Raw genomic sequence first — 20,903 nt, forward strand, 5'->3', positions numbered from 1 at the left:
TGAGAAAGAGAGACAGAGCATGAGCAGGGGAGGGCAGAGAGAGAGGGAGACATGGAATCTGAAGCAGGCTCCAGGCTGCTGTCAGCACAGAACCTGATGTGGGACTTGAACTCACAAACCGCGAGATCGTGACCTGAGCTGAAGTTGGACGCCTAACTGACTGAACCACCCAGGTGCCCTCTAACAAGACTAATTATTAAGCAACAATAACTAAGATGATGTACTATGACAAAGAGATGAATAGAGACCAGTGAAACAGAACAGAGGGCATAAAAATTAACTTCTGCACACTGAGAAATAAGGCTGGCACTAAAGATCAGTAGGGAAAAGCAGGACTACTTTATAAATGCTGATTCACAGATCAGATGAGATGAACTTATAGAATACCTTTAATAACTCACAGGAAAATAAATATTGAACAATAAACACAAGTTGCAGAAGAGTATATACAATAGAGTTCTCTCTCTCCAATTAATATACATGTTATATAAAAAATATATATAATATATATAAATATATAAAAAACTGTTCTACATTGTTCAGGAATATATTCATATTCAGCTCAGGTCATGATCTACTATGAGTCATGCTGTTAAAAAAATACAGAAATACTTGGCAATAAAATATCAAATTCAGGGCAGTAATTACCTTGGGGATGGATGGAGATCCATGGAGAAGAGTGCATGAGCCAGATGGCATGTGAGTACATAAATATTTGCTATATTACTATTTATACCTTTTCTGAAATCTTGAATTTTTATAATTACAACAAAGAAATTATACAAATTATAATTTTATAATTATAATTTTATTTGAGAGAGAGAGAGGAAGAGAACACACATGTGTGCACGCAATAGGGGAAGGGGCAGAGAGAGGGAGGGAGAAGAGAATCCCAAGCAGGCTCCTCATGGTCAGTGTAGAGCCCGACATGGGGCTCAAACCCATGAACCGTGAGATCATGACCTGAGCCAAAATCAAGAGTCAGATGCTCAACTGACAGAGCCACTCAGACACCCCTATAATTTTTTTTAATTAACAAAAGCTTGAAGCAAGAGTGCAAGGTTTGTAAATAGTGTTAAAAATACTTAATAGTTGAAGCAAAGACTAGGAATAAGGGAATGATAAGAGAAGAAGCTAACAAAACAGAAAGAGACCAGATCCTGCAAGCCTTGTAAAACAGACTTTTGTTTTTATCCTATAGGGCAGTCACTGAAAAGTATTAAGCTAGGGAGGTCTAAAAGATTACTCTGACAAGGTATAGGAATACGTTTCCTAATGACAGAGGCTTATTTATCATTTAATCCCTAATCTTAGCATAGTTTATGACATAGTGATATTCAATAAACATTTGCTAAATTAATGAATTTATGGAAGAGGTTGGGAGGGAGAAGCAGAGAAGTAGAAAGACAAATTAGAAAGCAGTTTTAATAACCCAGGCAGGAAATGTTGGGTTTATAATGATTACCTAAACTTACCATTTCTCTATTTTACAGAAAATAGTAAGATTATAAGAAACTTTCAAGAGACATGAAGTAATGATCTTTAACATAAACATGAAGACCCTGGTTCAAATTAGGCAATGTAATAATTCCATATATACTCACCATTCTTCCGCTCACTAAGTGGAGGCAAATTGGGATTCCTGCGAGGGTGAAGGCCTAGGGTCAGCTCGGGCTGCAAGGAGAGCTCCTGCAGTTCATTGGCAACAGCTTCGCTCTGGGGGCTGGGGGCGGCAGACAGGGATACCAGCACCGGTTCATCATCATTTTCGCCAGCCCCTCCTCCGTCCAGCCCATTCACAGCAATGACGGAAGGGGGCAGGCACACTACACTGGAGAAATCCACTTTGGCTTTCGTGATGGCAACCTGGAAATGGAAGTGGAGACAAAAAGTTTATATGTCACTGTGGAGAGACAGACTATTCTACTGAATACCATTCTAAATTATATTACTGGCAAGCTACCATTAATCTTAAATATTTTTTGTAAAGTAAGCCAGCATCATGTTTTTCTTTTTTACTTTCTATAGCTTATTTATTTTTTATAATTTGCATCCTGTTAGTTAGTTAGCACATGGTGCAGCAATGATTTCAGGAGTAGATTCCTTAAGCCCCTTCCCCGTTTAGCCCATCTCCCCTCCCACAACCCCTCTAGCAACCCTCTGTTTATTCTCTATATTTAAGACTCTCTTACGTTTTGTCCCCCTCTCTGTTTTTACATTATTTTTGCTTCCCTTCCCTTATGTGCATCTGTTTTGTACCTTAAAGTCCTCATATGAGTGAAGTCATATGATATTTGTCTTTCTCTAATTTCGCTTAGCATAATGCGCTCTAATTCCATCCACATAGTTGCAAATGGCAAGATTTCATTCTTTTTGATTGCCCAGTAATACTCCATTGTATATATACACCACATCCTCCTTATCTATTCATTCATCGATGGACATTTGGGCTCTTTCCATACTTTGGCTATTGTTGATAGTGCTGCTATAAACATTGGGGTGCATGTGTCCCTTCGAAACAGCCCACTTTAGACCTAAAGACACCTTCAGATTGAAAGTAAGGGGATGGAGAACCATCTATCATGCTAATGGTCACCAAAAGAAAGCCAGAGTAGCCATACTTGTATCAAACAATCTAGACTTTAAAATAAAGACTGTAACAAGAGATGAAAAAGGGCATTATATCATAATCAAGGGGTCTGTCCACCAAGAAGATCTAACAATTGTAAACATTTATGCTCCAAATGTGGAAGGAAGCACCCAGATATATAAATCAATTAATCACAAACAGAAAGAAACTCATTGATAAGAATACCACAATAGTAGGGGACTTCAACACCCCACTTACAACAATGGACAGATCATCTAATCAGAAAATCAACAGGGAAACAATGGCTTTGAATGACACACTGGACCAGATGGACTTCACAGATATACTCAGAACATTTCATCCTAAAGCAGCAGAATACACATTCTTCTCTAGTGAACATGGAACGTTCTCCAGAATAGATCACATACTGGGACACAAATCAGACCTCAATAAGTACAAAAAGATCGAGATCGTACCATGCATATTTTCAGACCACAACACTATGAAATTCAAAATCAACCACAAGAAAAAATGTGGAAAGGTAACAAATACTTGGAGACTAAAGAACATCCTACTAAAGAATGAATGGGCTAACCAAGAAGTTAGAGAGGAAATTAAAAAGTACATGGAAGCCAATGAAAATGATAACGCCACACCCCAAAACCTCTGGGATGCAGCAAAGGTGGTCATAAGAGGGAAGTACATAGCAATCCAGGACTTCCTAAAGAAGGAAGAAAGGTCACAGATATACAACCTAACCTTACACCTTAAAAAGCTGGAAAAAGAATAGCAAATAAAAGCCAAACCAGAAGAAGACAGGAAATAATAAAGATCAGAGCAGAAATCAATGCTATCAAACCAAAAAAAAACAGAACAGATCAATGAAACCAGAAGCTGGTTCTTTGAAAGAATTAACAAAATTGATAAAGCCCTAGCCAGCATCATTTTTAATTTTAATATTTAGTATGCTCACACAATACACGTACTTTCAAGTCTGATACTGTCCTCAACTACATCACTCAGGAGGACAACATAAAATTAAAATAAAAGCAACACACATGATGTGTAATGGGATAAAAGGAAATAGTGGCCAAGGAGAAATAGTTATGGAAGAAATGTTACCCTCCAACTCCCAAGGAGAAGTACCTTGAGAACTAACACTTTCATGAATATCCAAAAGGTATTGGTACAGTATAAACTGTACCAACATAATCTGGGGTAGAACATTTTTTTTAAGAAAATAATTCCCAGGGCACCTGGCTAGCTCAGCTGGTAGAGCCTACAACTATTGACTTTGGGGTCATGAGTTCAAGCCCCACGTTGAGCATAGAGTTTACTGTAAAAAAAAAAAAATTCCTAAGCCATTAGATTCCATAAAAAAACATAAACATAGAGATGTATGTTTGATGGATATTTACCCGAATATTTTAACGTACATATTTATTTAATCATAATACCCAGAAATGGGATATTAAAAATAAAACACCTGGCAAAATAAGAACAAGATCTTTAAAAATGACAAAGAAAACATTATAACAAGAAAATATTTTTCATAGCATGGATTAATGGTTAGGTGAATTAGGAATATACTCATTCACTGAATCCTACTATGTAGTTATTGAGAATAATTTTTATAAAGAATTTAACGTGTGGAAAATGCTTATCTAAGCATCTTTAAGAAAGATACAAAAATGTATTTTCATTTATAAAAATATTATACCAAAAACACAAAATGGGTTTTATTTTATCAGACTCTGAACATTTTTTCTTTTTACTTTCTTTGGTTTCCAAATTTTCTCTAAAACATATATATGTTGCTTGTATAATGAAAAAGCTATAGTTCTTAATCTAGAAGAAGGACCTAGGAATTCCCTGCAAACTTTAGTGAGCACTTTAATTTGGAGATGAGGAAATCAACAACAAAATATTGAAAAACTATGAAATGAAGAAAGGCATTGAAAACTAAAAAATAAAAAGACCATCACATTCTATCTTCATGTAAGGCTACAGTGTGACTAAACATGGTCATAGTTCTGATTGATACACTTCATAAAATGTAAAATGGATTGGAAAAGATCCAGATGAGAGCAATTAAGATGGGGGGTTGAAATTAAGAAGAATGAAGATACTAAGAAAGACCCTCTACTCCAAAAAGGCTGGAAGAAGCCTTAACTGAGTTAAGTTCAAAAGAAAAAAGTTAGGAACTCAATACTAGGAGCTTAATATTCTAAGAGGTAGTATGGGCAAACAATGGAGAAGGATTTGGGGGGAGGGTTGAATAATTTTAGGAATTACAAAACAACAAATGTCTAAGAAAATCCAGAATCTAACTTTCAAAAGAATTTTTTCCCATCTTGCCTATGACTTAACCATTTAAGCTGTGTTTTGTCTCTGTGTACTAGGGAAAAAATTGTTACACATGATTAATCCATCTGGCTCAGTACTCCATGAACTCTGAAAGAGCATGTTTGCTTTCCTTAACAGCAGTCTTTTCATACTAAAAAGATTCAATTTTATGAATCAAGGATCCTTTGAGATCTAAACTCCTTAAGACAGCAGTCCTTGATACCCTCCCCCACCCTGACACATATGCACACACGCACATACACACTCATGTGCACATGGATGATGACACACTGAGATGTGTGTTTTTAGAATAACAAAACTCGTAAATGAGTCCTAAAGGAAAGTAGGAGGAGGGCAGTATTATAACTTCAGCCTAAGACCCAGGAAAAGTAGCTTCACATACAGCAACATGCTTTATATAAGCAATTGTTAATATACAATAAAATATTATTCAGCCATAAGAAAAGAAGGAAATCCTGCCATTTGTGACAGCATGAATGAACCTCAAGGGCATTACACTAAGTGAAGTAAGTCAGAGAGAGGAAGACAAATACTGTATGATCTCGCTGAGATTTATGGTTATGAGGCAGGGGGTGGGAGGTGGGGAAACTGGATGAAGGTAGTCAAAAGGTACAAACTTCCAGTTAAAGATAAATAAGTACTGGGGATGTAATATACAACATGAGGACTACAGTTAACACTGCTGTATGGCATATTTGAAAGTCGTTAAGAGAGTAAATCCTAAAAGTTCTCATCACAGTGAAAAAAACACATTTTTCTTTGTTATATCTGTAAGAGATGATGGATGTTTAAACTAAATGGTGGTCATCATTTCACAGTATATGTGAGTCAAGTCATGCTGTACACCTTAAACTTCTATAGTGCTGCATGTCAATTATATCTCAATAAAACAGGGGAAAGAAAGTTGTGAAATCATTCCTGATTAAGAGTTCACACCTTATACTAGAAAACTATGAAATTTGGCTGAGATGGTAATAACTGTATTCAGTAGACAGACCCTATGAAATAGTATTTGCATCTTAATTGGCACTCAATAAATACTTGCTGGGGGAACCTGGCTGGCTCAGTCAGCAGAGCAAGCGACTCTTGACCTTGGGGTCATGAGTCCAAGCCCCACATTGGGGGTAGAGTTTACTTAAAAAAAAAAATAATAAAGTAATTTAAAAAATACATACATACTTGTCTGAACAAAGACAGAAGCAAATGAAAGATACCTAAAGATAATCTGGGGACCAAGACAGGCAGGTCTTGAGAAAAATCTGAATGGTACAAGGAAGAATGCGCAAAAGATACAGAACATTAAAAATAATGTGTACGAGTCAAGGGCAGGAACGAGCAAACCTTATTGTACTTTAGTACTCCTGTTAAACTATTAGGCTAGAATCATATAAAAAGTTCTTCACATAAAAAGTTCTTCACCAAACAGCAAAGCCCCACGATTTCAGACTTAACTCATTATCTGTGATACTATAACTTGAGACTAAGCAAAATTTTCTGCTACTTAGGCGCTTTGGGGGGGGAGGGGGGGGGTGGTAACAGAATATAAAGGGTGCCAGCAATTTTACAGTTTACCAGATTAAGAGAAAAACTAAAGTACTGCCTCATAACGTATTAATTCTTTACATGATTACATAAGAGACTAACACACTGAATATTATTATGTAAATGAAAATTTTTCATTTCAAATGAGTTTATCTGTTCATTAAAAATAGTCTGGCAATAGTACTTGCTTGGGATAGAGTCTCAGTCCTTTGCAAGATAAAAAAGTTTTAAAGATCTGTTGTACAACAATGTGAATTTACTTAACACTACTGAACAGCACACTTAAAAATGGTTACGATGGTACATTTAATGTTATGTGTATTTTACCATAAAAATTTCAAAATGGTCTGGAAAGATCTCTGCACAAAAAAGTAACTTAGTAAGCTAACTCATATATTTCAATGAGCCTGAAAAAATAAACTACTCTTTAAAATATTCTTTTTTTTTTTAAGTTTATTTATTTTGAGAGAGAGGGAGAGACAGAATCCCAAACAAGCCCCATGCTGCCAGCGCAGCGCCCAACACAGGGCTTGATCTCACAAACTGTGAGATCATGACCTGAGCCAAAATCAAGAGTCAGACTCTTAACTGACTGAGCCACGCAGGCACCCCTAAACTATTCTTTAATTTACATCTCATCTTAACTCAGAACAACCTTCCCCCTATTACTTTGAATTAGATGATGATGACGATGATGATATTTGACAAAGATACATCACAGAATACCAAACCTTTTCTTTTTTTTAAATTTCTTTGTTTATTTATTGAGGGAGAGAGAGCGAGCGAGCGAATGCACAAGTGGAGGAGGGGCAGTGAGAAGGAAAGACAAAATCCCAAGGAGGCTCCACACCATCAGCACAGAGCCGGATGCGGGTCTCAAACTCATGAACAGTGAGATCATGACCTGAGCTGAGATCAAGAGTCAGATGCTTAACCAACTGCACCACCCAGGCACCCTCAGAATACCAAGTTTTTTCTAAAGCAGCTTGAATTTAAACTGTAGGAGTCTGTAATTCTGGTGTGCATTTAATGAACATAACCAGTACTTCCAGAAAATGATATTTAAAAAATTAAACTATGGGGCGCTTGGGTGGCTCAGTCAGTTGAGTGACCGAGTTCGGCTCAGGTCACGATCTCACGGTTTGTGAGTTCGAGCCCCACGTCAGGCTCTGTGCTGACAGCTCAGTGCCTGGAGCTTGCTTTGGATTCTGTGTCTCCCTCTCTCTCTGTCCCTCCCCCACTCATGCTCTGTCTCTCTTTTTGTCTCAGAAATAAACAAACATTAAAAAAAAAATTAAACTATGGAGGGGCACCTGGGTGGCTCAGTTGGCTAAGCAGCCAACTCTTGATTTTGTCTCAGGTCATGATCTCACGGTCATGGGACTGAGCCCCACCCACATCAGGCTCTGAGCTGGGCATGGAGCCTGCTTGAGATTCTCTCCCTCTACCTGTCTCCCTCTGCCCAGCCCCTCCTTCTCACACCCTCTCTCTCAAAATTCATAAATGAATAAACAAACTGTGGAAAATGGTCCCCGAGAGAAAGTCACCCAAAGTCTAATGCTAGGCATAAAGGGAAAAATTAAGTTTAAAAAGTGATATTATTAGAACACATACATCTTAATAGATGAAAGAAAGGAGTATCAAATTCTATAGTGACGTGGACCATGATTGTACCTGTCAAAGTCTGGAGCGTAAGAAAAAGCTATTTGAAAAACTGTTTTACTGAGTGTTCCATTCAGAATTAATTTACTAGCTTAGTAACTAAGTTCCATATTTATGGGATCATTAAGGGTTTGAAGAGCTCACTTAAAATTTATATATATATATATATATATATACATATATATATATATATATATATAAATAACACCACATATTTTTATTGGGTAAACTACACACTACAGTGGTATCTGTTAATGTAGAGATTTCAAGTTTTAGGGGGGCACTTGGCTGGCTCAGTTGGTAGAGCATGTGACTCTTGATTTCAAGGTCACAAGTTCCAGCCCCACGTTGGGTATAGATATTACTTAAAAAATAAAATACTTAAGGGTCACCTGAGTGGCTCAGTTGAGTGTCCGACTTTAGCTCAGGTCTCATGGTTCATGGGTTTGAGCCCCGCGTCAGAGCTTTGTGCTGACGGCTTAGAGCCTGGATGCTTTGGATTCTGTGTCTCCCTCTCTCTCTGCCCCCCCCCCCCCCCCCCCCCGCCACCATCTCAAAAATAAAAGTAAACATTAAAAAGAAATAATAAAATACTTAAAAAGTTTCAGGATATATTCTTTAAAAATGCTAATATTAAACTAGGGGTGCCTGGCTGGCTCAGTTGGTACAGCATCCGCCTCTTGATCTCAGGGTCATGAGTTCAAGCCTCAAACTGGGTGTGGAGCCTACTTAAAACAAACAAAAAAAACCTTTTAAATGCTAATACTAAACTATATTACACAAAACTCTTCCATAAAATCATGGGCCAAGGGGTGGGCGATAGATGAAATAAGAGTGGCACAATGTTGGTAACTGTTGAGGCTGAATATGGGGTACCTGGAGACTCATTATACTATTATTCTCTTTACATTTGTGTATGTTTGATAACATTCCTATGTTTTTTTAAAAAATAAGGTTATTCCATAGAACAAAGTGAAGACTTGGTTAAGACATAAAGCAAGGTTTCCTCAATCTTGACCTTAGAAAATAAACCAAAGTCAAAATCAAGCACTGACAAAAGAAAAGAATATTTAGCATAACATATATATATATATATATATGGAAGATCTATTTTTCTAACAAACCTACTACTTTCTATTCATTTTTAAACAGCCCACAGAAGAAAGTCTTGGTAAATGCTGACAATCTAGAGACAAGATCCAAAAAATGTGGAGGTATAGTCATGGATTAAAATGTCTCCTCCACCAATTCCTGAACACTCCTAAAATTTTACTTACTGTAAACTTGCATGAAAAAAAACCCTAAAAGGGCAATATTTATCTCAGATTATATGTATCCTTTTATCCAGAAAAATACAAAAGTTGTATCTCAAACAAAACACTCTCTGAAACGTGTCAGAGGAAAAGTAATTAAAATAACCAAAAGGAAAAAAATCTGCATCATGTTTTAGTGTTGTAAATGTATAATTCTACTCAGCCTAAGATCAAACTTTCTTTTTCATCACAGGATCACCAACTCCAATTTCTTGGCTGCTGATTTGCATCTGATCAGTAGCAGCCAGAACAAAAACAACATGGGGGCAGGGTCATCTCCCACAACCCATCTGTTTCACTCTCTTGCTGGTTTGATTCCGCCTCATCTTTTCTCCACCCCACCCCCATTTTGGGCTGCATGCCTTCTGCTGGTGCCGAGTGGCATATGTAACTAGAAGCAACAGGACAAAATGTGTTAGAGAAATCGAAGAGCTCAGGCAAACAGCTGCTAATTCTAAAAAAGTGTATACTAACAGGATTTTTTATTATGACCCATGACAAAGTCCATTTCATGCAACCAAATGATACGTTCTCCTGAAAAAAAAAAACTTTTTCTGTATAAAAATTGTTTTTAGTCAATTAACAAACGTTCTTTTAGATGGGCAGATTCTTATTTCCTTTGATTTATCTTCAATATAGTAGATAAACCAAAATCTTACTCTTACTATCTAAATAGATGGATATTTTATCTATTTATTTATATAAGGAATATATATGTATATATATGTATATATATACATATATATATATATATATATATATTTAATTTATACACAAAGGAATTTGAGAACAAGTATTTTCTGAGAGCTTATTATATATGTACTAGGTACTGCCCTGGGTCCTAGAGTAGGTAAGGAAAACATCAAAAACATCAAGTCTTGTCCCCTTATCTCTCTCACTATCGCCCCCATCATCTTCAGATATCTTAAAAACTACTCAGACGTCTAAGGACAGCATAGAAAAGGCCTTTCCACTCCCTCTTCATTATAGAAATCATCTAAAACCATGGACTACAAGAAACAAAAATAGAACATCCACCTAAAAACAGTAGAAGGCACATGGAAGAGTAGTGTGGCAAATTAAAGATGGCTGTAAATTCTCTGACACTTGGCCCACTGACAGGTAAGGTCTATTTCCCCTCCACTAAATCTGAGCCTGACTGCCTTCACCAATAGAGCACAGCAAAAGTGATGCTATGCCAGTTCCAGGCACAGGCTTTAAAGAACACTGGTAGCTTTTACCTTGGTCCCTTGGAGTCCTGTGTCCCCATACAGAAGTCTAACTACTCTACTGGAGAGACCATAAGAAGAGATCTAGGAGCACCTAGCTGGCTCAGTCAGTAGAGCATGTGACTCTTGATCTCAGGGCTATGAGTTCAACCCAACCCCCTTAATGGGTATAGAGGTTACTTAAAAATAAAATCCTTTAAAAAATGAAGAAGAAGCCTAAAGAGGTCCGAAAGGAATAGGGATCCAGCTGAGACCAGCCTTCCAAACATCACCACCAAGGTGTCAGGCATTTACACTCTTGGTCCCTCCAGACAAGCCCAGCCAGTCACTTGCTGAATGCCACTATGTGGACCCAAGTTAACACCATGTGGAACAGAAGAGTCCCCAAGCTAAGCCCTGCCCAAATTCCTCACCCACAGACTGTGAGATATAATAAATGGCCTCAACATTGGAAACTGAGATAGCATAGTGTGCCTTCAAATTCTAAAAAGAACAATTTATTTTCAAATGAGAATTGCTTATACAGCCTATCAACCAAGTGTGTGGAGACATTCCAAAGAACAAAAGTTTCCCAAGTAATTTTTTTTTCAGGAAGCTCCATGAAGCTATGGCCTTTACTCATTTCAGGTTTTCAATTCCACCTGATCATTCTATAGGGAAACAGTCATCCAAGTTTTCCCTCTTCCCCCAACAAAATGGATGATGGTGTAACAACAGAACACTTGTTCAGAGTACTTGTTTCATTTCTTACTTCTCTTAAGCACCGTCTGCTCCAACCATATGTATCTGTCATGCTTCTCTCTACATGTGACTACATAAAACTGCCTCTTCCTCCGCAACCTACCCCCATCTCCCTATTATCCATCCCCTTTCTATGGTTCAGCTCCTGTAAGATACCAAGCTTGCTTCTACTACTGCTCACTTTTACTACTATTATAATGGATTGATCCTCCACTAGACTGTAAGTTTACCGAGGAAAGGAATTTGGTTCCATTGTGTATTTTTTCTAATTTATTGTTTCATTTTTTAAATTTACATCCGAGTTAGTTAGCATATAGTTCAACAATGATTTCAGAGGTAGATTCTTCAATGCCCCTTACCCATTTGGCCCATCCCCCCCACACACACCCCTCCAGCAACCCTTTGTTCTCTATATTTAAAAGTCTCTTGGGGCGCCTGGGTGGCGCAGTCGGTTGGGCGTCCGACTTCAGCTCAGGTCACGATCTCTCGGTCTGTGAGTTCGAGCCCCACGTCGGGCTCTGGGCTGATGGCTCAGAGCCTGGAGCCTGCTACCGATTCTGTGTCTCCCTCTCTCTCTCTGCCCCTCCCCCGTTCATGCTCTGTCTCTCTCTGTCTCAAAAATAAATAAACGTTAAAAAAAAAAAATAATAAATTAAAAAAAATAAAAAATAAAAAAAATAAAAGTCTCTTATGTTTTGTCCCCTTCCCTGTTTTTATATTATTTTTGCTTCCCTTCCCTTATGTTCATCTGTTTGGTATCTTAAATTCCTCAAATGAGTGAAGTCATATGATATTTGTCTTTTTCTGACTAATTTCACTTAGCATAATACCCTCTAGTTCCAACCACGTAGTTGCAAATGGTGTTCCATTGTCTTTTTAACTCAAGTACCTAGATATAATACTTGACAAAGTATACGAACTCAATAAATATTTGTTAATTTACTGACAATATTATCCTCACAGCAATCACATCATACAAAGTCGGCATTGATACAGAAAAAAAGAGACAAGAAAGTTCTGTCATAGGTATTTATGTTTAAATAGAAATATACAGAAGATCAGAAAAGGCTTCCTGAGAGAGATAATATTAATATTTGAGCATAGCCATAAAAAAGCTAATAGGATTGACAAGGTTCACTTATTTTTCACTTATTCTTTCAACAAATATCTACTGAGTACCCACTACATGCCAGGTACTGTCCTGGGTCCTAGAGATACTACAGTGAATAAAACAAAATTCCTGCCCTCAGGGGGCTCACGTTATCCCAGGAGACAGAGCAGCATGAACAATAACATGGATGTGAGAAAGTGAAGATTTATGTTCCAAAAGGGCAATCCAGTTTGGTAGATCACACGGTTCAAGTAAAAGTTATATGAGGTGAGCCCGGGCCAGCCAGCTCAGTTTCACTCTAGGAAATAAAGAATGACATGAACAAATCATGCTTTAGATAATTAATCTGCCAGTGGGGTAAACACTGGATTGGAAAAAAAAAAAGGAACATGAGGTTGGGAAAAAAGTTATGAAGCTACTTCATTAGGCAAAGTACAAAGGGTTGAGATCCTCAAATTTGGATAGTAAATGTATAAAGAAGGGGACACCACACAGAACCATACCTGGCACAGAGCAAGAACTCAGATCTTTGTTGAATTAATGTGGGATGAATGAGACAGAATTTATATGTGACAGAATGTCTGCATCTCATTGCAGGGGGTGAAGGGAAGGAAGGTGCCAAATAGGAGTTCACAGTTTTAAGCCAGAGTGACTGCTAAAATAGAGGTTCTGCTAATAGAAATAGGGAGGAAAGGAGAAGGAATTTTATCTGAGGCGATGATGAATTTGATTTTGGGTGTTGGGTTCAGGAGCCAAATATAAATAAAGGTATCCCCGGCTTTCAAAAGTTCACATTATGACACTTGCTTTTATGAAAAATCTACATTAGTACCTGTTTTCGCTGACCAAAAGAAATCTCAAGAGGATTTTCGCTTTTAGGAAAAAAGGTGAAAACCAAAAATAGCGCTCAGCGTTTGTTTTGCAGCCAGCCGTGTAGAGGCAGCACACACCCGAGCGGCGAGAGGGGCACTGCCAAGCTCCTTCCTGGGACTACACTCGGCATGTCAGCATCCAGCTGTCAAAGCTTCGAACTGTGTCTGTGCGCTTCTGTACTTCATTTCGATTTATTTTGTGCATCCATTAGCAAAATGTGTCCTAAGGTATCAGAAGAGCCTAAGCAAGGTTATTTCGGGGGGTCTGGGGATGCTAAAAATATTCCCTATGTAAATTAACGGTAACTGCTTCTTCGGCCATTTCACCTTCTTACTTCCAGATAGAGAAACCTATAACAGAAACATCTTAGTTTCCATTAGGTACACGTGAAGAAGGAAAATATGGACGTGAAAGTAGACCGAGAGAAACAGAAAAGAACGCAAAAATAGGAAGAGAACAAAAGGAAAAAAGTCAGGAGAGTAAGAGAAAGAGGCAGAGGTATAGATACAAGGGAACGATAAACTGGTATCACACCTACTCCATTGGTAACTCAGGAATTCCTGGTCTCAGATTGCCTACTTTGGGTCTCAGACCATTCCTATGACTACTAAAATTATCATATACAGCTGAGTATCTAATTATGTATCAGTACTTTCTACTCCTACTATTTTAGAAGAAGCTCAATAAAGCTGTAACTTTATAATGCTGAGGGACAACCAGCTGTCCCCAAACTTAAAGATACAAGTAAGCTCAAGGGCTTATATAAAAGGACATGACCTTACCAGCTGGAAGCAACACAAATAAATAAAAACAGAAGACAAACAGAATATGTGTTTTATCCCCAGGTTCAACTCTTTTTCTACTAATGACCTCTATACCATTCTTGACACACCTGTGCTAGATATCCGTGGCTCGAACATAATCTACTGGTATTGGGTACACATGGGAGTATCTTCCCTGAATTGAGTGGCACGAATTGCCTTTCAGTCTTAGGTCACCTAAGAAAATCTTGTGGAGTGGGCCCAACTTCCATTAACTCACTCAAGACATATGTATTGATCAGGCACTGTTCTAGGTACTGGGAGCGCAACAGACAGAAAACATCCCTGCTTTCATGGAACTAACATTATAGTGGGAGAGACAAAAAAAAAAAAAAAAAAAGTAAATAAATATAAAATAGAACAATTTCAGGGGTACCTGGGTGGCTTAGTCAGTTGGGCGTCTGACCTCAGCTCAGGTCATGATCTTGTGATCTGTGACTTCGAGCCCCACATTGGTCTCTGTGCTGACAGCTCAGAGCCTGGAGCCTGCTTCAGATTCTGTGTCTCCCTCTTCCTCTGCTCTTCCCCCACTCACACTCTCTCTCTCAAAAATAAACATTAAAAAAATTTTTTAAATAAATAAAAAATAAAAAAATAAGATGGAATAATTTCAGATAACTAAGTATTATGTGTAGGGGGCAGGGTGGCTAGTTATGATGAAATGGTCAAGAAAGGTCTCACTGAAGAAGTGATATCTGAGCTGAGACTTATTGAACAATAGCCAACACTTAGTAAGCACTTACTATAAGTGAGACACTTCATATATATTTTTTCAATCTTCACAACACTAAGAGATATTTACTTTTATCATCCAATTTTTTATAGTTGAAGAAATGAAGGCACTAAGAAGTCACATAACTTCAAAGTAGGCAATTGGGTTTCATAACCCATGCCCCTAATAACTACACAATCTGATTCTACCCTGAATTTGATAAAAAGTAGCCAGCCATGCAGAGAAAATAGCATGTGCCAAGTTCAAAGGCCAGGAGGTGGGAATGAGCTTGGCATCATCAAGGAAACACGAGCATGGCCAGAGAGCAGAGTGGGAGAGAACTAGATTCTTCAAAAAAAAACTAGATGACACTGATCTATGTTTTTAAAAGATCACTTTGGCTCTTGGGTAGAAAACCTTAGCCTTCTGCCTAACTCTGAGTTGGGTATAATTTACCCTTCTGCCGCGTCCCCTGGTACTAATTGCAATGATTCTGTTTTGGGGGCAAGTTATGATATGTGATCTATATCTTAATATATCATAATACTGAATTTGTTGATATGACCTTGAGCAAATCACTCTGAATAAAAATTTGTTATCTCATCCTGTTATCTTAAAGGGTCTTATGAGAAGGGTCTTATTCTAAGGAGGGTCTTATTCTAAGAAGTACAAAGAGTTTAGGGGTACCTGGGTGGCTCAGTCGATTAAGTGTACGACTTTGGCTCAGATCATGATCTCATGGTTCGCGAGTTTGAGCCCCACATCAAGCTCTGTGCTGACAGCTCCGAGCCTGGAGCCTGCTTCAGATTCTGTGTCTCCCTCTTTCTCTGCCCCTCTCCTTCTCTCTCTCTCTCTCTCTCTCTCTCAAAAATAAATAAACACGTAAAAATTTTCAAAAAAAAAACAGAAGTACAAAGAGTTTAACTACCAGGTGGTACTTTATTGGAAACATTTAAAGGAATTTGACAATCTGCTTTAACTCCTAACCCAAATTCCCCCTTCACCACAAAAGGTTGCTTAAAATTGAAAGCACTATTTTGACAAGATGACTTGTTAACATTCCTTGCACTCTACTCATGCCCATAAACACTACAGCTTTCCTTACAATCCCTAATCCCTCCGTTACGGTGTTCAAATGCACTCCAATTTTTAAATATGGAATTATATGCATCTTAAGAGAAGGAATGATAGATGTTTAGAAGTCCACGTGTTATGTATAAAAGACCTGAGTAAATTTAAATATGATCTGAATATATTTTGCGCATTCACCCCCAACATCAACCCATCATGAGACAAGCTAGGAATTTTTTTTCCCCAAGTTAGGAATTCTGTCACTTCCACTTTTGCACCAAAAACATACTCCAGTAAGCCAGGATAACCTGACACATTTCCAGGCCACAAGACAGAAAATCTGCCATAGTTACCCTGTTCAGGTAGGAATAATCTGGAAAAAACTACAATTGACTATTGAACAAATGCGGGGGGCTTGGGGTACATCCCCTGCACAGTTGAAAATCCACATAAAACTGTGGACTTCCCAAAAACTTAGCTACTAATAGCCTGCTAACGAGAAGCCTTCCTGATAGAACAGTTGATTAACACATATTTTGTGTACTGTAGGTACACTACACTAGATTACATACTACACTCTCACAATAAGGTAAACTACAGAAAGTATTATGAAAATCATAAGGAAAATACATTTACAATACTATACTGTATTTATCAAAATAAACCCACATGTGAGTGGACTCGCACAGTACAACCCATGCTGTTTCAAGGGTCAACTCTAGTTATTTTTGAACATACTAACTGGAATGAAAAACGTGTTGAGACAAACCTCACCTAGGATGAAGACAGGCAGCAGTTGGGGGGAAGGAAAGACATTTACAGTACTGTGCTTTGTTTCCACACTACAATACAGCGTTTGAAGAGAAGCCCTATTTTCCAGTGCCAGAGCCTCATATCCTTAGGTTTCTGATGTACTCTCTTCCCTATATATTAATATGCTCTCTCTTTATAAAAAGAGCCATGAATATTTTCCTGAACTCTTTAGCAAATATTTTTTAACAATGGAATTGAAATATCTTGTCATAGAAAAGAAAAAATCCAGACACTGCTGCAGTTTTTAGGAACATCCAAACACAGCAACCCTCACTCATGGAAAATGTAGCCTCAAGACTAGCATGTCTATGGATCAGGCAGAAAAGGCCAGGCTACAGCTCCTGGGCACCTACTGGTGTTACGATGAGGGAGTCGCAGAATAATGCACGTACCTATGATAGTACTGCAGCATTAGAGCTCAAACACCAGGGTATATCACCAGAGTTATATGATAATAACTCATCAGTTATTCTTCTGAATAATTATAAAAGCAAACTTAGTAAATGAATCTACTCTGGCAAGATCAGTTACCATACAAAAGCACTGCCTCATTACATTATGTTCATGGTATATGGTGCACAGCTTGTGTTTAAATATACATTGTTTTTAGTTAGTTTGCTTGTTTGTTTGTGAGGGGGGAGGGGCAGAGAGAGGGAGAGAGAATTCCAAGCAGACTCTGTGCTGTCAGCACAGAGCCCGATGTGGGGCTTGATCTCATGAACTGTGAAAACATGACCTGAGCCGAAATCAAGAGCTGGATGTTTAACCAACCAAGCCACCCAGGTGCCCCTAAAAATACATTTTTAGATTCTCACAGTTGTTGAAAGATTTCAATCAAGGTAGAATCTCTGGAAACATAATGAATCTCAGCAATTTAAATAAAAACACAAGTGTTTCTGACACAGTAAAGTGTAAAACATAACTAAGAACAATTTTAACTACAGAAAAGATATTTAGAGCTTTAAAATTAAGAAGGAGAGAGAGGAGACACAAAGAGATTCATTTCTCAAACAAAGCAAATAACAGAAGTGTTCTCCAAAGCACTTCAGGAGTTTCCATATTACAACTACATGTAAGAGCAATTATTGGGGAATTTATAAAATGCTAAGACACATAGCAGCAGCAGTCAGCAGTCAGCACAGCACATTTGAAGGCATCTGTGCAGGCAAAAAGCATGACGTGGGCAGCAAAAAAAGAAAAGGTAAAATGTACACCGGCATGAAAACCTTCAAATATCTTGTTGGTGACATATCTTAAAATAGCAAGGTTCTAAATCAAAGAGAAAGGAAGCACACTGATGATCTATATCTCAAAGACAAGAAAGCATCTGAATGTACCAACTCAGGTCTTAGATGGCATGAAAAGAATACAATGGGAAGAGAATTATGAGCATTTGTAAGTATCAGCGACTACCCATGAGCAGGAAGTAAAAGAACCTCACGTGGACCATTGTGGCAGGCACTGGAGGTTGTTGCCCAATATCCACTTTCCCCTTCGTCCTTAGTAACAGAATACCTTAGCTTTAGCTAAGTGCAAGCCTTAATAAAGACTGCATTTCCCACCCTCTCCTACAGCCAGGTACAGCCATGGGGCTGAATTCAACCCAATGGGACATGAGTAAAAGTATTAAGTGTGATTTCCAGGAAATGTCCTTAAAGAAACTGGGTACATTACTCTTTGGACCCTCCTCCTTCCTTCTGGCTGGAATGTGGATGAGGTGCTGAAGTGCAAGCAGCCATATTAGATCATGAGGAAGAAGTCACATGTTGTAAATGATAAGGCAACAAAAATAGAAAGGAAATGGTTCGCTGACATTGTAGAGCACCACAGCTGCCCTAGGTTGCCCATCACACAGTACTTCTTTTCCAAAAAAAAAATAGTAAATTCATGTCATGTTTAAAGCCACTATTATTTTACTTTTGAGGGTCACAAATGGTTGAATATAATCCTAATACAGAATATGGTGCCATAAGTAAAATGTTTCATGAGAAACAATATAACGTGTCAATGCTTATAAAATAGTAAGTGGTGAGCACTCAAAATTGCAGACTGAAAAGCTAATGATCATTGTTATACAGTGGCAAAACACCTAGTTAAACCACTGCCTGACTATATTGGAATGCTATTGTTTTAAGGGAAACAGTAGGAAAAATTCAGAATGTCATATGTGTTGCCTGCTTCTAGAAACTTCCAACAAAATTATACCAGAGAGGTAAAACTCAGACTAGAGCTAATCAGTCAGTAAGCAGAGATATAAAGGAATATATCTATGCTAATACATCTCTTTCCTGTGGCCGGCAATCTAAGTTGACTAAAAGACTCTTACTTCGAAGCCTTATAGAGTAGAAAGAGTGAACCACTGCACTTTGGAGTGCAGTGGCTGCCAAATGGAAATGAGACTGGATCTCTACCATTCAAAGCCTATGAACCTACTTGATCATGGTATGTAATTTTTTTTAATGTATTGTTGGATTCAGTTTGCCAATATCTCGTTGAAGATTTTTGCATCTCTATTCATGGGATACTGGCCTGTACTTTTTTTGTGGTGTCTTTATCTGATTTTGATATCAGGGGGACACTGGCCTCACAGGATGAATCTGGAAGTTTTCCTTCCTCTTTTATTTTTTGGAATAGTTTGAGAAAAATAGATATTAACTCTTTAAATGTTTGGTAGAATTTGCCTGGGAAGCCGTCTGGTCCTGGACTTTTGTTTTTTGGGAGTTTTTCATTACTGATTTGATTTCGTTGCTGGTAATTGGTCTGTTCACATATTCTATTTCTTCCTGCTTTAGTTTTGGTAGGTTACATGTTTCTAAGTATTTATCCATTTCTTCTAAGTTGTCCAATTTTTTGGCATCTAGATTTTCATAATATTCTCTTATAATTGTTTGCTTTTCTGTGATGTTGGTCATTATTTCTCCTCTTTCACTAGTGACTTTCTTTATTGACTTTCTCTCTCTCTTCTTTTTTTTTTTTTTTTGATGAGTCTAGTTAGAGGTTTATCAATTTTGTTAATCTTTTCAAAGAACTAGCTCTTGGTTTCACTGATCTGTTCTATTGTGTTTTTTAATTACTATATCATTTATTTCTGCTCTTTATTATTTCCTTCCTTTTGCTGGGTTTGGGTTTTGCTTGTTCTTCTTTTTCTAGCTCCTTTAGGTGTAAAGGTAAGTTGTTTACATGAGATTTTTCTTGCTTCTTGAGGTAGGCTTGTATTGTTACAAACTTCACTCTTAAAACCACTTTTGCTGCATTTCAAAGATATAGGACCACTGTGTTTTCTTTTTTCTTTTACAAGTTTTTATTTAAGTTCTAGTTAACATGGGAACACTGTGTTTTCATTTTCATTTGTTTCTATGTAATTTTTTATTTCTTCCTTTTTAAAATGTTTTATTTATTTTTGAGAGAGAAAGAGAGAACACACAAGTGGGGGAGGGGCAGAGAGAGAGGGAGACAAAGGATCCAAAGCAGGCTCTGTGCTGACAGCAGTAAGCCCACATGGGGCTCGAACTCACAAACCATGAGATCATGATCTGAGCTGAAGTCAGGGATTCAGTTCAACCAACTGAGCCACCCAAGCGCCCCTGATTTCTTCTTTGATTTCTTGGTTGTCCATCTCATTGTTTAGTAAAATGTTGTTTAACCTCTGTGTATTTGTGCTGTTTCCAGATTTCATCTTGTGCTTGATTTCTAGTTTCATAGCCTTGTGGTCAGAAAAGTCATGCATAGTATGACTTCGATTATTTTTAATTTGCTAAGACTTGTTTTGTGGTTCAATATGTGATCTATTCTGGAGAATGTTCCGTGTGCATTTGCTTTATTCTCAGGACACAAGGGTGGTTCAATATTTGTAAAATAATCAACATGATACATCACATCAATAAGATAAAGGCTAAAAACCACATATGATCATTTCAATAGATGCAAAAAAGCACTGGACAAAGTACCATATCCATTCACGATTAAAAAAAAAAAAAAAAAAAAAAACCCTCTGCAAAGTAGGTCTAGAGGGAATATACCTCAACGCAAAGGTATTATATGAAAAATCCACAGCTAAT

The 20,903-nt window shown here is 37.7% G+C and overlaps 1 protein-coding gene across 4 annotated transcripts in view; it reads right to left on the reverse strand.

The window, feature by feature from the left end:
* MRTFA (myocardin related transcription factor A) overlaps positions 1-20,903 on the reverse strand; it is a 213,204-nt gene that overhangs the window by 121,109 nt on the left and 71,192 nt on the right. For all 4 annotated transcript variants that reach the window (XM_042947904.1, XM_042947903.1, XM_042947902.1 and 1 more), the window contains one exon: positions 1,605-1,866. In XM_042947904.1, coding sequence (XP_042803838.1) covers positions 1,605-1,866 — 262 coding nt within the window. The remainder of the gene's footprint in view (positions 1-1,604; positions 1,867-20,903) is intronic.

Source organism: Panthera leo, chromosome B4, assembly GCF_018350215.1.
Source record: "Panthera leo isolate Ple1 chromosome B4, P.leo_Ple1_pat1.1, whole genome shotgun sequence".
Taxonomy (NCBI): Eukaryota; Metazoa; Chordata; class Mammalia; order Carnivora; family Felidae; genus Panthera; species Panthera leo.